Here is a 17058-nt window from a genome sequence, read left to right as displayed (position 1 = left end):
GACTTCACCTCTTGTTTCAACATGAAATGATCTAGATGATTCTATGTACGACATACATAATGCGACTGATTTTATCCACTCAAGTAAGGGGGAACTAATAGAGAAAAAGTGTTTCCTACATAACTATCCTTCCGGTTCTGTAAAGCACTGATTGGAAAAGCAATTCATCAAATACAAGTTGTGTAATGGGAAGGTGGTCTTCAGCCGCCTTTCACATCAACGGGGAACTTTTTTCACGTTCATCTTGTATGTTCAGAGGCAAGGACGGGGAGCTGTTTTGGAACCGCCCCTGCAGCTGCTGGTCGGTTGTGACTGATGATTTCTGACTTGTGGCAATCACTTTTTGAGCCTTGACGATTCTTGATGACCCTCTTCAGATAACATTTTATGGAGTATTTGAAAATGAGATAACTCAATTCACTTAGATTTAATACAATGCACAGGCATGAAGTCGTGACCAGAAAATAGAGGAAAATCATCTTCTCTGTGGGTTTGGAAATATAGCAGTCTACGGTATTGGGACATGGTCTTATGTCACATTTCACAAGACGTGGTACTTTGAATCCATTGTACAACTTATAAAACAGAACAAGAAAAACTATTTCAAATCCTGTTTTTAAAATAAGGCTGATAAGGTAAGTGTACAGCAATCCACCGTCTATCTCTCCGGGACTTTTATAAAGTTTCTGGTTGTGGTGTTTCTCTCTGTTCTCTCGGTAAGCGACATGAAAAACAACCAAGAGTGAAGGGGTGGAGACCATGATTAATTGCAAAGCCCAAAGTCTGATGTGGGAGACAGGGAAAAAATGGTCAAAGCAGACATTTTCACAACCAGGCTGCTTGATATTGCATTCAAATTCATCATGTTCATATTTCCAGATGTTTTCTGCAGCCACAATGTAAACCAGTAAGCGAAATATGAACACAACTGCTATCCAAATTCTTCCAATTCCTGTTGAATATTTATTCACTCCACTCAGCAGATCACGTAGGAATCCCCAGCTCATTTTTCTCCTCAAGGAAAGAAGGAAATGCTCTATCTAAGAAACACAAGGTCAGAGAGATGCTTCCTCTTTGGGTGAAGAAAAATGAGACATTGATCAAGGTGAAATATACGTAGCTGAAGCAATTTAAAATTATTAAGTGTTTAAAAAGGAAAACAACAACAACCAGCTGCTCTTAGTTCTGATAATTTGTACCTTCTGAGGCTAGTGCACAAAATTTATTTGCTGCTAATACAGATTTTGTCAATTAGGCTGAAGCCTAATCATTGTGTTAAACCGTCCTCTGCAAGTAAACGTGCCTGTTCTTCCCAAGGGGAAGCTCTCCTGAGCGTCAGGTAGAGCTTTCTCTGGCAAGTTCACGTTCACACTCTACCACTGAGGTACACTCAAACTTAGTCCTGTCGGTTATGCTAATACTAAACACAGTCAAATCAGATTTCACTTTCAAATTCATGTATAGGAGCCATGTGTCCCATAATCAGTTGACTACCAAAATGCAAATTCTTTTCTTTTTGTCTGTAGTCTAACTTCTCAGTAAACTTGTGCAATATTTTAAATCCTGTCCTGATTCATTGGATTTTATTTGTTGCATTTCTTACATTGTAAACTTTACATTGTAAACTTTACTCCAAAAATGTTTTTATTTTATAGTATCTTTTCCACACAAGTTTTCCCCTGTCCTAACTTTGGAACACTTTTTTTGGAAGAGCTGCCTAAGGAGCCATTGGCAACCAGACTCTCCTCAAAGTCAAAAGAAGACCTGAGATAACCACCAAGAGCATACAGTCACCTTCCCACCTGGCCCCACCTCTGAAGTCTGTGTGGATCTTCAAGGATACCAAGCTCCTTTGTTTTGTAAGAGCAAAGAGTAGATGTATTCTCAGGACACAGAATAGCTGTGGGACATGAGGAGGGAAATCTGAGAAGTTTCCAGATCTATGTGTTTTATCTTTTAATGTCCTCAGCCCATCTACTGCTCCTGCAAGCTCTGCCTATCAGAAAAGAAAATGTAGTCCTCTGTGGCTGCAGTGGCACATGCAAATCCCACTGCAAGCGCCATAGCTGCAGTTGGTACTGATGTATGAGCAAGGTTATCAGCTGGCAAGTTTGAGTACAAGCAGTAACGAGGCCACAGCATCACACAGCTCAACACAGATGGAAAGCTCCGTACTTCTTTTGCTGTCCCTTGATTCTCAGCCCATCATGACCTCTGCCTATGGCCAGGCTTCTGCTGGAAAACAAGGTTATTTGCCTATTTGGGTATTCCTGCATTGCTACCATTAGAGCTGATGAACTGGTGACTTACTTGAGGAGCTGAGGGGCAGCTGTGAAGATGAATATACCACTGATTTATACTGGAAAGGATGTTGAAAAAAGATGTTCTCACGAAGAATGGTTACCAAGCTTCTCCTTTGTGCTGCGGGTAAAAAAGAATTAACGGGAATATCAATTGGCGTATATCGTATCAGACATATGCTTATATGCTTTTAAAAGTGTTTGGCATCATGGTGACTTTGTCATTAAAGAGCTATTTCTGTCCTCCATGTCTGCAATTAGAGCTCAATGAGAAGTTTAAATTAAGTTCTTCAAGATATCAGCACTAGGGCTTTAATGCTTTCTAGATAAGTAATACACAGTCAATACATCGGTCTCAAAGGAGCTGAATAGCAAAGCATGAAGATAACTACTATGTAATAAAGCACAGGCAAGGAAACAAAACATTCACATGAGCGAGTGTGAATACTAACATGTACGGATGCATCTCGTGGATGAGCTGTCCTCTGGAGGAGATTTGAAGGAAAACCTCAAAAGGCATTTCCCAGGATTTTAAGATGAGCACAAGCACTATAGAAGGGAAGACTGAATTTTGGTATTGCATGGAAAATGAGTGGGCTTTTGCTAATGGCCATAAGAACTGCACCATCCCTTTCTAATGTAAAAAGCCTAATGTCACCTATCGATCCATGACTGGAGTTACACCAGTTCTGAGCCTCCAGCTGAACAAGTTGGGACAGAAATTAAAGATATGCTGGGTCACCAGCAATGCACAAAAATCAATGGGAACCAACACTGGTGGAAATCAGGCCATGGAGATACCTAAATACAGATTGAGAAATTTACCTTGAGGTCTCTTTTCCCAAAGTTGAGCTGCTACTTCCTTACCTGAGCAGCAACACGGATTAGAAAACAACAACTTTATACTTCTTTTGCCAATCCCACATTGAGGAGAAGGGTGTGAAGGGGAAAAGAAAGTCCTGCCCAAAGAAAATGGGGATCAAGAATTTGACTAAAATCTCGAGCAGATCCTGAGCAATGGGCAAAATCTAGCCAGCCAGAAGGTGAGGTGGATGAAATTCCTGCAAAGCTATTTTGAAAGACGGCAACACAGTTTTGAAAGACAGTACCTAGATGTTTGGCAGTGAGGCAGCAGGGTTTTCACAAAACTAAAGATGGTTCATGGTCTATATGTTCTGTTGATGAGAACTGAAATTTATTAAAGGACTGCAGGGCCAGCACTCTCATGGCCAGCGGTGCTTCTGCAGCCAGACCTCTGCAGAGCTCTGGTTGTATTTTTCCACTTGCAGCCTTCACTTTATGATGAGAAATGGTTGTATAGGACAACCTTCAGCCACAAGCCTAAAGGGCCACAGAGACTCTTTCGTGGTTTTTGTTTGGGTTGTAACCCGCACTGCTCCTCTGTTCAAAGGAGCTGCAAATGTGCCTTTAAAAGGTCATGTTTGCTTTATGTGCCGCTGTTGCTATAGAAGATTGTGGATGTTAACTGATGCTTTTGTATCCTTTGAAAATACAATTAAATCATTGAAGCATTGCAAAGGACATATGGAATGGGAAAAGTAAAACGGACTTCAAAGATAAGGAGTTACTCAACAGGTAAACAAGAAAAAATTGACTGAATGGGACAGCACAGGCACAGACTGATGAGAGGTTAAGTTAGCTGAGGCTAGAGAAGACAAATACATTATATAGGCTGTATGAAATTCAGAGCAAGGTGAGGATTCAGACAACAAAAAAAAAAGAGATCTTCAAATAAGCACACAATTAAGCAGTAGGGAAAAGATGACAGTGGTATGAGGTTTTGTAACACTTCTAGAAGTGGCAGTACATGTGGAAGCAGATGCCAAGAGTAGTATCAGGGCATGACACTTTAGCAAAGTTATATTCTGACTAATGTAAGGACAAGAGAGGGAAAAATGTGATCCAAATCCTTGTAGCCAAAGAGAGATTTCAACTTGAGCATTTGAAGGAGGTTCATTTTGTGCAGAATGAATCAAAGGGAGACAAGAAGGGAAGCTGGCTAAAGAAATTGAGTAAATTGTGGAAAATCTTGATTATATCAGTTTCCACTAAGGTAATATCCAATGTTGAGGCTGACAATGAAATGACTCAAAGGTTTAAAAAAACACAAAAGGGTCAAAGGGGGATCTATTTGTCACTGTGGACATAAAGACCACAAAAAGACTTAGCCTGTATTGGAAATTATAAAGGAAGCACTAGAGAGTCTTAAACAGTAAAAGAAAGATTATTTGCTCCATGTGCTCAAGAAAAAGTTGAGTGGAACAAGAAGTGAAGAGCAAGGATTTGAGATTAGATATACTTCAACACCTTGCTCCATACACATACGCGCACCACAACTTGGACAAAAGCTGAATACTAGAGATACGTTAATTTGTTATACTCATTTCTAGCTGAAGGGCTAGGGATGAGCATGAAAACAAGTGCCTGGGCTGCTCCTACTACCAGCTAGGAAATGGAGGCAGGTAATCTCTCTTCCTCCTCACGTACATCATTTATTCCCTAGATGTGACTTAAACACCCCCCATCAACAACACACACACGCTTTGTCCTGCTCACTAGAGACACGAATAACCAGAAGAGCCTCCACACCCCGTTTCCCTCAGACGTATCGGTGATTTGGTTTCCCCCCCTTAAGGCTGCACACGTGCTCTACTGAGCAAACAGGACAACTTGAATGCACCATTAACTTCTGAGTGTGCTGAATGTAATTTATTGAGTAAAGGGTTTGAATAATGCTATTGTTGATGAATATATTCATCATTCCTGTTGTTCAATGAGGTCTACGGAAGGTTGGCTAATGTGCATTGAGCAATGCATCCATTGAAAAGCATAGTGCTCAGAGAATTAGTTCACCCAGATTTCAATCAGCTCTGCTAATTTAATTACTTAAAAAGCAGAAAAGGTATCTGTGTGCAGAGGAAAACGGGAAAAAAAATAAGAAAATGCAAGAACAAACTGACTAAGTAGAGAGGAAGTGGGGAAAGCATCCAAAGTGTTAGGGGCACAAACAGGGCAGGGAGCTCGGAGAGCAGGCAAATTACAAAGGCACAGTATTACGGGAAATGGAGATGGAACGGTGAGAAATAACAGAAAGAACACGAGCCTGGGATCTATGAACTCTGTACAAGCAAGCTGAATTATCCTCACAGGGTGAGAGATAGAAAAACACTTTCTGATATAAACATTGCTAACGGGAGTATTTTGCTGCACCTACAGCTTACCTACAGCTTCTTTTTTGATAGGAAGAAAGAGAACCATAAATAGTGGCAAAAATGACAAGAGAGCAGAAGTAGAAAATCACAGAAGAGGATATAGAATCATAAAAAAAAGCAGAGCTGGTAACAATCTTGAGAGTTCATCCTCTCCATTTTTTACAATTTAATCAAAACATCATCGCAGCGCTTTTTTTTTTTTTAAACACCAAGGATCATCTCAGTGTTATGAGGAAAAGAAAAAAAAAAAGCATTGGCACAATGGTTTCCATAAACAACCAAACAAATAATGAAGCTTAGCTTTAGATGTTCATTTAGTAACTGCATTTTCCTCTTATTTTCTTTGTTTGCTGAAATAAGGAAGTGTACATCTGTTTTATGTTTGCTGAGTCTTTGTGCTTGTTTCATGGACTACCTCCTGCTTCCTTACTGACCTTCAGAGGTGTAAGGTCCACAGGTTGAGAAACACTGATTTGCTTCTTTCTCTGGCCCTAAGAAGGCTTTGTTGTGCATATACTGTTCCTGATGGTTCAGTCTGCTCTTAAATTGATGGAAGCTCTACTAGTCACCCCACCCCACCATGGTGCATCTATTTCAGTGCTCTGCTACAGAAGAGGGAGCAGGAAACCTCCTGGGAACACCAGGGTACAGTATAACTCCATTCGAAGTCACCCCACCAAGCTGCGCATGCGCCAGCTATTCAAACTGTTGCACATCTGCAATAGGAGCTGAAAAACTGTTCCTACAAATCACTAACCTTGCAACACCTTTGTTCCTTGTTCAACGGTGAGAGTGCCAATGTAAGGTGATTTCCAAGTCCTTATGAAAGAGCCACCAAGAGAAAACAGAGAGGTCATAAAAATTAACCTTGCCTTGTTCAGACAACTCATCTTTTATCATAAAATAAGTAAAGCTGTAACATTAACACAGTATTGATACTCATTGCTTTTTAAGGCTCTTCAGAAATAAGCCAGGTAAGGTTTGACTACCCATGAGCAAAAAGACAGCCCTCCTGGTCTGTGTGCTGGCCAAGTTGTTCACTCTGCCACAACTGCTGCTAGTGGTAGTGCGGCAGAGACTGTGGCTCTCAAGCTGATGTGAGCCAAAGATTTCCCACCTATTTCATCCTTCAGACACTTCCAGTGGAAGTGGAAACCCCTGAATGGCAGATGAAAATGTACTGGCAATAGCTTGCTCTTCCCTCACAGACCGACAAAAAGTAATCTATAGACACTTAGATTGAACTTAATTGGTATAAACCCTTCATTAATGTGTAGCAAGAAATGGAGTCCTCTCCTCAAAACATCAACAATCTAGACAAAGAAAACACGTACTGTGGAGGAGGAGATGTCCACCAGAGAGGTGATGTGGTTTATCCAGCATCACTCAGCATGTCAGAGGCAGACCTAAGAAAAGAGCCATGATCTCTCATAGCCTTGTCCCTTGCTTTCATCTTCCTTAGCTTACTGATTCTAACCTCTCACTGTTTCATGCCTATTATTAACATTTAACTCCTTGGAGCAAGAAATAAGCCCTTTGGTACATTAGGAGATAAACCTCTGTGTACTGTGATATTGAAAGTAGAATTCCACAAACAATTAAACAGTGTTTAAAATATACATGTGGTGTGTAAAAACATCAGCCTAAGTATTTATTTGCCAAACGACTACAGGAAGGAAAAGACAAGACTGGAGGGAAGAGGGCTCAGCTGGTCATTTAGCACTGGACCGGAGTCAGTTGGTTTGGCTTTTACACCCAACTTTCGCATAGGCTTCTGCAGTGGCTGGGGACAAATCTCCTTCCTTTCCAGGCTTCAAGATCTTAGCTGCCAAACGTTCACTTCTCTGGAAATATCACTTCTAAACTACATCTTCAGTAGGCTTCCTAACCTTAAGCAGGCTTGGCATTCTTTTTTTATAGCCAGCGGTGGCAAAATCCCGTCTTGTTTTGTATTTAGGGAAACCGCAAACACCGCTTAATAACCCAGCAGCTGCTGAGTGTGATGATTTGCCAGCTGCTAATTGCTGTGGTCTTTCCTCTGCAGCGATGAATGGGTTTTGAGAGAGGGCAGACACAGTTCACTGTTTTCTTTGTTACTTTGGTAAACTGTCTAATTAAAAAAAATTAAACTCGGAAGTAGCCAAAATGACTTAATTTTTTTTTGAAGTCGTGATGTCTGTATTTTGCCTACACGACAACTACTGCATTTCTCATCACCTTTGTGCCAAACAGATAACCCATCTCTCCCGTGCTCTCTTGATGTAAACAAAAACTCCCTCTGCAGCAAACGATCTTCAACATTAGTAAGTATTACTGCTCCATTCAGGCTACTGTTGTAATGCTTTAGTCAACTCGTAAAAAAAATGAATTGACAAAATAAAAAGCTTTCCACTGGAACAAGTGATCGTTAGTGGCCACATTACAGCGTATAACTCCATAGTAGTTATAAAGTACCACAGTAGTGCAATGAAAAGAGGATTATACCTGTGGTTTATGCTGGGACACTTTCACAAGGCTATTATCAAGCCTGTTTGACATTAGAAAAACAACTTTTCATTTAGTAAAACTATATTTTATAACAAGAAACTAACTTACCTGCGTCTCAGTGAATGATTACAGCTGGACCCCAGCTTTCTAGTGGCATTAACAATCAACAATTCATTTTCGAGAAAGGGAGTTACTGCTTTAAGCCTTGAAAATGGAAACTGATTTCCTCCTAGGTAATATACACTAAACGAGTGAAACCTGATCATCTGTCCTGGCACACTGTTCGAACCAGAACTATAGTGTGTCTCGTATCATCAGAAAGATACGAGGAAACTACGGCATTTGTTTAAAGTTGCAGGCTTTATCTCCATCTTTTGAGTGCTCATTGGCATCGGCTCTAATGCTGCACGCTTTGTGCTTTCACATTAGCGATGGCACAAGCGACGGCACAAGACACACACGCTGGGGCATTCAAAGCAGTGGGCAATGATCAGTGACCCTCTATGAGGCACGTGTAGCCTGTGCACTTGCAAGCCAAGAAGTCACTCGATGACATCAATCTTGCATGAACGTGCGCAGAAGACTCGCCGCAAAGAGCCTGCCTTTCATACGCCATTCCTACAGGAACGACCTGGAGGATCCGGCTAGTTCCCTGTTTCAGATGCTGCTTCATTACTAACTTTTGTCTCATCCAATTTATGCTCTCTCTTCGATATTAACTTCACTGCAATATCAAAAGAGCAAAAAAGGCTTTCATTAAATGCTTCTTGACTCTTAGCACCCCTTCATAGTATGGCTTCTGCATTTTTTTCAGAACTTTGTCCATGTCAAAACTTAAAACTGCTGTATGGAATTACAGTAACCTTTTGAAATCATATAACTGACCTAAGAGCCTTAACTCCCACCCTGTTTGCTCTCTGACATTTTACATCAGATTTGTATTTTGGGTTCTCTTGGGCAAGTAAATTGTCCGCCTAAAAAACTCTTTTAGGCACACATTACTCCTAACACTACATTACACAAATGTTCAGACAGGTCTTTCTATTAAAATATTAAATTACAATGGTGTTCCCAAGTAACTGAGGCCTGTTTTTTGTTATTAAAATGTATTTTGGTTACTGTACATGCTAATGAAGTCCTACATTGGACTAGGCAGCTGAAAGAAAGCCCATAACTTTATTTTTAATAACTAAGCAATGGAGTAAGTGTTTATGTCCTGCCTTATGCATCTTATCAATCATCAATGCTTTGGCAGTCATCTTTCTGTGGGATGTGGCTATACCACTCAGTAACATTACAAAAAAAAGCAGATAGACTGAACTCCTTGCCTCTTAGATGAATTCTTCATGGTATAATTTATTCACAGTATAATTTATTTAGCTTAAACTTACTGTGGCTTTTATCTTGGAATTATATGTGAATGTTCAGTAGTTCTAAAGAGAGGAAAGTATCACATAGCCTAACACATGTGCCTGAATCAGGAGCTTGGTACTGTCCCCAGAGAAGCTGGTGCCTCCAGAGGGTGACTGAAGGTGCCAGCGCTTGGAGCTGGACTGCAAGTAATGCAGAGCCTCCCAGCTGCCTGCTGGAGGGAGCTGCCTGCCGGGCGAGCGCCTTCCTCCCGGTGCAGCTGCGGAATGCCTGACAAAAGCCCCGGCTGGCTGAATAAGGTTCAGTTCACATCAGTAATTCAAAGGCCAAAATCACTGTCGGAATATTGTGATTACATGTAGTACTGAGAAAGCTAAAATTTAACTTTAAAACTAAACTTTATTATGGCATTAAAGGCATCTGAACAATTGTAACTGTCCTATAGAGATGGAAAAGAAAAAAGCCCCAACAGCCCTTTTTTTGTTAATTGGAACTGCATGGTGACAATCCCATCACTTAAATGTCAAAGCTCTTTAAGCATCTTCACAACACCCACAGCTATATCCCCATCATATCTAATATATAATCGTTAGACACTGCCACTCTCTACTGTATTTCATTATGTGGTGCTATTTATATATTAAAAGACAACTGTAAGGTGCAGAAAGTCTGAGCTCCAGATTACAGGGTGTCAGAGTCCCTTACTACAGAGTTCACTCTGTTAAACCTGCGAAATTTCTACCCTCCGGACTCTTCCCAGGAGCTGTGTTCCCTGCCTGAGATCTGGAGGGTGCCTAGAGCAGAGAGGGCACTAGGTGAAGGATTTTAACTTATCACAGCTGATTGGGAACCCCGGTGTTGCAGGCAGAGGTTAGTCCTGGTCCTTGCCCCCACTTCTAACTGCCTTCCCAACTGCATTGCCCTGCTTACATCAGACTGTCTCACCCATCTAATTGAAAATTAAACTTTGTTCTTCCTTTTTCTTTTCTGGCAATGTTAGTTTTCAGCTGGACCAGGGAGCAAAATGGGCATACTCCAAGGCTGAGCAAGGAAGGCCACAGCAACCACAAGTGAAAACAGGTCTCCCCTTGCCCCCTCCTTTTTGGAGGTGCAGTCGTAGATTAGCTCAAGTTTGTCTTTAAACCCCACTCTAAGGTATCTGGCTGTTTATTGTTGTAGTGAGCAAATTCAGTGCTGCACATGTTTCTCTGCTCTTCCTTTTTAGTAGAACTAACTTTTTTCTTTCCAGAGGGGATGCTTTGGGGTTTGATATCGTTCTGTTCCTAGTCAGAAACAATTTGCCCACTCATTAATGAAAGCAGAACAAACAAAGTGCCTTTTCCCTTCCATACTGAATTCAGTTAAAAAGATTTATAAGCTTGATCAGTATTTGAAGAACAATTGTTTTAATCTTTGCTGGAAAGCATGGCTGGGTGATTTGTTTCTCTGTCTCTCAGAGACACAGCTGACTAACAAGTGTTATAGAAGACATACACATAATGTTATGAAACAGAGAAGATGCATTGTAACAGATTTTTGTTTTTAAAATACATATTGCCTTAAAACTGTTCTGGATTTTCAGTGGTAGGGTCCCAACCACTGCATGCTGCTGTCTGAAAACTCTGCTTTCTTTCAATGGGAACGATACAAACGAGTGATAGCAGCTGAAAAGCAGCGTAAGGGCTCTTGAGATTGACATGAGCTGAGCACACAGAAAGCTCTCAATGCCACCCCTGTCTAGCTGGAGATCTGCTTGTTTCTTCTTCTGCTTTTATGTCCTTAATATGGCAACACTGTTTCACATGCCTTAGTGCAATAATTGTTCCCCTCCCCATTAACTTCGAATAAGATGGAGGAAGCACTTGCGATTCCTAGTTTTTGCTTCCCCTTCTCCCCCAGACTTGTCCAGGACAAAACAAGTCCCAGTTGTTAACTCTAATTAAAATATCGTGAAACCCACAGCATATAAAACACTGTAAAAATCAGGAAAAACAGGAATGCAAATACACACTAGACATTCACATATGAAAATCCAAAGAGACACGTGATGGAAGTTGCCCCTCTCACGACAAGTCACGCCAGTGCTGAAGTCCCAATGTCGATGCAAAAAGAATTTTTCTGTCCACAACAGCTCTGTAACTGTGTTTCTAAAGTAAGGATAAGCTTATCGGTACCTTGAGGCATCCTATCTTTATTTTGAAGACAATGTGAAGCTCTGCTCTTGTGCGGTACTTGAAAAGAGCAGGAGCTGTGAGGTGAATCAGCAAAGAGGCAGAGGCACGCTGCTGCTCCCTGGACTGCATTCGGCCGGCTATCGCATGCGAACGACGGCTGCATCAGATTTGCTCCATTCTCTACAGAGGCTCTTCTGCACCTCGAATGATAAGGGGATGCAAGTTTCAAGAAAAACAGAAACTGCTATTAAGTTCTGAGCGGCCACGGCATACAGCACAACACCGAATGCGGAATCCCAAAGGAATTTATTTAAAAGGAAAATAAATATCAGTAACAGCCTCAGGTTTGGAAAAGGAAGTGTCTTTTGCATGGTTACTTTTCAGGAGAGGTACTCAGATATTAAGAGCATGGGTGACTCAGAAATACCACAGATATTTACATTACCTTATAGAGTCTCTTCTATAAAAAGATGCCAGACAATTTTACAAGCCTTGATGGATCGAGCATTTCAACATCCTGTTGGGTCAGATGATAGCAACATAATATTCACATTAAAGATAAAATAAGACACTTTCCCACAGTCATAAAGCAAAACTAGGAACAGTAAGCAGCCCAAGCTTTTCTTCACTGCAGAGTTAATCTGGTTAGTCAGCACCTGCTCAATGTATGCTGAGTACCAGCACTCTCCCAGCCCCGTTTCTAAGTCCCTATCTGCTTCTTCTCTTTCTACACATAAAGCCTTGTACCACAACTCTTCATACGGAGAATATTTTCTCTTCAGCCAACAGTGTTCTTTGTACTGTGTGTGATTTCTTCCACCATCAATGACACCTGGGACTTACCCGTCCTTTACAAGAAGGATAGGAAGTGCTAGAGAAACTAGCAGCAATCTAACAATCCTTGCCACCATTATCAGGCAAATGTGTTCTGGTGTAAACCCATCCTACCATGACCTGGAAAATACTGTTATGACTCTGGATGGCCTTGAGTCAGAAGTTTTATCTGTGTGGATGGGGTCAGTTAATGACAGTAACTGCTGGGAAGAGGTGCACATGCTGATAAGCAAGTGCACTTCCCAGTGAGGTGATGTAAATGTTTTGCATCCCCATATACAATGTGTCAGTTACTTGTCAATTACTGTAAAATATCCCCCTTCCCTCAAGAAAACCAAGCTACCTCCCCAAAAACCAAGGCTCATGCAAAAACCTTGTATCGGCTTCTTTCAGTTACACAAATATGAAAACAAATGACAGCAGCAACCTTCACTCACATGTGACTTTCTACCCAATGGTTTCCAAACAAAATCAGCTGTGTGGCACATGCTGCCAAAACAATAGCTACCAGATTAGCAGATGGTATGTTGTGAATTAAATGTTGACACAAAACACAGATATACTACTCAATCCTCTCTTGACACCAAAACTTATTTCCCTACTATTTTTCTCACCTCATGATATTTACATACAGCAAAAAAAAAATCTTTAGATACTCCATCCGGATTCAGGAGGGACAAGTTAACCTGCAATATCGTATTGCTCTGCCATCTTTCAAAAAAAAAGTAATGCAGTTTGATTACTGCAGAAGAAAACATGGAGCAAGTGGTTCTGAGAGGCTGGATACCTCTACATTTATGTTTGTCCCCCTCTGCCTCCATGGCTGCCATAAACAGACCCTCCACCAAAGTCCTCTCACACATCCCCCAGGTGCAGAGAAGCATAAACTGGGATTGGCAAATCCAGAACTATGTATGTACTAATCCTCCAACTGGCTGCAGCTAAATCTCTGTAATATCGTCCATCACATCTCAGTTCTGCCTGCCTGTTACCTTGGGAAGTGCTAATCTGTCTCTCCCTTGCCCCCAGGTGTTGTTTTTTCTGAAGTTTGACGTTTCTACCCTTCATTCTAACGTGGCTGAAACTGCCCAATGGCATCGAAGTCAGTAGAGACAGAAAGGGAGGCAGGAGCAGGCAGATGCAATCGCATGGACTTCGTTTCCTCTCTACCTCGGGTAATTTTATTAATTTTAATGTTTACAAATAATAGAAAACAAAACACTACCTCAAAGCGGCATTTACGTAACCAGGAGTTTCCAGATGCCTGAAAACTTGAGTTCAGATCTAAATACCAGAAACTGGATGCTTAAATCACAGCATATTTTTCTACTCAAATAACTGCACTTCCAGAGACGCATCTCTGCGTGGAACGCCCCTTCCCGATCCCAGCACGTGGGGTCAACAGGTGGGGGGATCTCGCTGCTTCTGTATTTCCATTTCCCACATTTAAAACATAATTGCTGCTGGCCAGAGTACCAACATTTCCACCAACTGGATGAATCTTGTACAGCTCTCGGGGAGGTTGCAGGGGATTACCGGGGCCGGGACGTTACCAGCGGCCCGCCGGCAAGGCCCGCCAGCCGAGCTCTGCTCCCGGGCCGGGGGGCCGCGGGGGATCACGCCTGCCGGGAGCTGAGGAGCGGCTCAGCGGGGAACTGCTCCTCTTCCGACCAAGCCGGCTTCTTCCCCCACCTCCCCTTGTTATTCGGAGCTGTGCCCGGGGAAGTAGACCCACAACCCCGGCCGAGGAGCATTTGCACCTCCCGCCACCCCACGGCCGCCTGACAGGAGCGCGGGGCAAGGCCCATCCGCTCTCCCGCCCCTCCCGCCCGCGCAGGCGGCCTCCACCCAGGAGGGGGCGCTAGCGCGCAGGCCGGCCCCGCCCCCTCTGCCGGGGAGACCCTGGTGGCGGCGCGGGGTGAGTAGCGGAGGGGGTGGGGGGTGAGAGGGCGCGCGGGGCGGTGCGCGCTGGGCGCGAGGCGTTAATCGTAGCCTTCCGCCCCGTGAGGGGCCCTTGGAGCGCGGCGGCCTGGCCTGGCCCGGCCCGGGCTTGCTCGCTACGTCCCAGGCGTCCCCGCCGGCCTTTTCCTCTGGGAAGCTGCCCCCTTCGTCCCCGGCCTAAGCCCGGTAGTGGCGTCAGGAGCCCCCTCAGCGCCCGGGGGAGGTTTCTGCCCTTTCCCTCGCCGCCCTCACGGTTTGTGCTGCCCGGCGGCCGGTGCGAGGGAGTCAGGCCGAGCTGCTGGGCGGTTGTGCCTCACGTATGGACTGGCGCTGGCCCCCCCCTGGGCCTGGCAGTGCCTTGTGCCCGTGTGGTCACCTTTAGCCGGCCTCCACGGTGCCCTGACGTCCCTGCTGTGCCTAGGGCCTTGCGGGAGGAGGCCCGGGGCGATTGCTGGGTTGAGTTTGTGAATCTTGTCCGTGGGCCCCTGGCTGAGCTCCACTTGCGTGAACTACGGGATAGGAGGGTCCTTGGCACCGTGTCTCCTCTGCCGCTTAGTAAGTGGGGATAACCAAGGGCGTGTTTTGTTCACCTTTGCTCAGGTGGCATCTTGCAGGTGTGTAAAAGTGAGACCTGAGTCCTGGGGCTGCTGGGGTGGGTGAATAGAGTGACTGCACTACAATGGGGTGTGGGCTGTCCTGTCACATGTAAGGTTTATAAAAAAAAAAACCAAAAAAAAGATCCCTGGCGTTGTCTTTTTAGCCATTGGTCTCAAGGCTGCTCCTTAGTCCACAGGTAGATAAAGCATTAGCCAAAGGCAGGTAAAGAACCCCAGGTCCATTATCAGGAAGCTTACATTTGCTGTATTAAGCTGTACATCTCCAAAAGTTAATTTTAGGATGCACAAAATTGACAGGATTGAAAATCAGTGAGCTTAAGCTGGGAATGTTAGGTGACACCAAAGACAGTTGTTAATATATACACAAACAAAACTTCATGCTGTAAGAAGACAAGCTGAGTGTGAACTCGTACTCAGTGAATGTAGTTCAGTTTTTTATAAAAATGACATCTGTTTTTCATTCTGTTTTTAGGAAATATTCAACATTATTAAAATGTCTTCCACCAAACCTCCAAATGAAAATGAAACACCCAAAGCGGGAAAACCAGGACTGAGGAGTGTTCAGACAACTATGCTCTTCCGAGCTGTGAACCCCGAGCTTTTCATTAGACCTGTAAGAGGCTCGTTCTGAGAAAAACTAAATATGCTTGGAGAGACATGGTTGCTTTAAAATAATCATAGCAATTCTATGTGCATTATGTAACCATCTGTTGTTATGCAAACCACTCAGTGATGTAACTAGAAATATTTTTACTTTTTTTCCACTCTGATTGTGAAGAGCCCAGAACATTACATTGTTTATTCCAGCTTTTATTTCACTGTTATATTGCCTGATTCTGTTGTACCTAGCTAAGTTGCTTTCAGAAAGACTGTTTACAGGCACATTACCCATGTCATTTGACAGGTTATGTAATAGGAGTCCTCTTTAAAAGGGAACAAATGATGAAATGCAAGCTTTTTGATATGAAAGGAGGGAATTTTTGGTAACTTTTGAATATTTTGGATTTTTCTTTTTCTTGCTTTTATAATTAAGTTGATGATACTCCGGTTTTATTTACACTTGTAGAACCCAGCAAGACTGGATGAAATTTTGTGCTTTTTGTGATGATAATACATGATCTGCTTTAGAGGAATATAATTAAGGTTGGTTGGCAGGAGCAGAGTGCATTGTCCCAGTAGCATATCCAGGTGAATTCTGTTAGAAGTTTGTAGTAGTTACCTGTAGTTACTGGTTTTGGCCTGTTCATTCATGCTCAAGCAGTGTTAGGGAACAGCAAAAGACAGAGCACTGGGCAATGCGATGTTCTGTCTTCAAAAGGGAGTCATCTTTTTCAGAGGGAATTCCTTTTGCTGTCGGAAAATCAAGTCTCTCTCCTTGCTGCTTATCAAAGTAATTTGGATCAGTCTGCAAGAAGGCAATGATGATTTTTGCAGACGTCAGAATAGTTTACTGTTCGCTTTCTAAGCTAAGAGAGAATAATGTGATGTTTGTGTTGAATTAAAAATGTTTTAACTAAAAACATGTACTAATTTTTGGTTTTTTTTTGTCAGAACAAACCTGTGATGGCATTTGGACTTGTAGCAATTACCCTCTGTGTGGCCTACCTTGGTTATTTGCATGCAACAACAGAGAATAAAAAGGACCTCTATGAAGCCATTGACAGTGAAGGGTCCAGATATATGAGGAGGAAAACTTCCAAGTGGGACTGAGAACGTAAGGAAGGAAATCAGCAAATCAGTCACAGAACTTTTCAAGGCAACTACTACTTTTCTCTCTGTCCATTGAAATAATGGATAAATGTATCTCTTGCTGTTTAATGCAATTTAAGTTCCTTTATAAAATGCCGTGCTTGTACAAATAAATTGCAATTCAGATACATACAAACATAAAAGTGCTTTTAAGAATTGTTGTCTGCAATCTCCACAGTATGTCAGAAGATACGCAATTAACTCAGATGTGTAGTCAAGACTGGTAAATGCCTTAGAAATTTACGTGATGGTTCAGCTCACTTCTCTCTCTGCTTTGATTAAGTGAAAACACAGGTTTGTCTTTTATTTTTTAAACAGAAGGCATAGTTTACTGTGTGTGGGAAGAAAAAGT

The 17058-nt window shown here is 42.6% G+C and overlaps 2 protein-coding genes across 3 annotated transcripts; one reads left to right on the top strand and one right to left on the bottom strand.

Annotated features, from left to right (window-relative positions):
• Window positions 1-239: 239 nt before the first annotated feature.
• Window positions 240-1007, bottom strand: GJB7 (gap junction protein beta 7). The gene has a single exon (XM_068419721.1). The coding sequence runs from the start codon at window positions 1005-1007 to the stop codon at window positions 240-242; it is 768 nt and encodes a 255-aa protein (XP_068275822.1).
• Window positions 1008-14259: 13252 nt separating this feature from the next.
• Window positions 14260-16849, top strand: SMIM8 (small integral membrane protein 8). 2 transcript variants are annotated; one of them, XM_068409398.1, is made up of 3 exons: window positions 14260-14317; window positions 15430-15570; window positions 16509-16849. In XM_068409398.1, exons 2-3 carry the CDS (start codon window positions 15451-15453, stop codon window positions 16665-16667), a joined length of 279 nt encoding a protein of 92 aa, XP_068265499.1. In that variant the 5' UTR covers window positions 14260-14317; window positions 15430-15450; the 3' UTR covers window positions 16668-16849. The 2 variants fall into 2 exon arrangements, with proteins under 2 accessions (XP_068265499.1, XP_068265506.1); XM_068409405.1 differs by lacking the exon at window positions 14260-14317 and adding an exon at window positions 14377-14895.
• Window positions 16850-17058: the final 209 nt, after the last annotated feature.

The sequence above is a fragment of the Nyctibius grandis genome, chromosome 1 (assembly GCF_013368605.1).
Source record: "Nyctibius grandis isolate bNycGra1 chromosome 1, bNycGra1.pri, whole genome shotgun sequence".
Lineage (NCBI taxonomy): Eukaryota > Metazoa > Chordata > Aves > Nyctibiiformes > Nyctibiidae > Nyctibius > Nyctibius grandis.
This window is presented reverse-complemented; position numbering and strand designations above follow the sequence as displayed.

Bases quoted from the DNA above. Each gene is read 5' to 3' on its own strand.
- GJB7 (XM_068419721.1), bottom strand. From the start codon at position 1,007: ATGAGCTGGGGATTCCTACGTGATCTGCTGAGTGGAGTGAATAAATAT.
- SMIM8 (XM_068409398.1), top strand. From the start codon at position 15,451: ATGTCTTCCACCAAACCTCCAAATGAAAATGAAACACCCAAAGCGGGA. The intron at 15,571-16,508 runs GTAAGAGGCTCG...TTTTTTTGTCAG, and splicing joins CCGAGCTTTTCATTAGACCT to AACAAACCTGTGATGGCATT.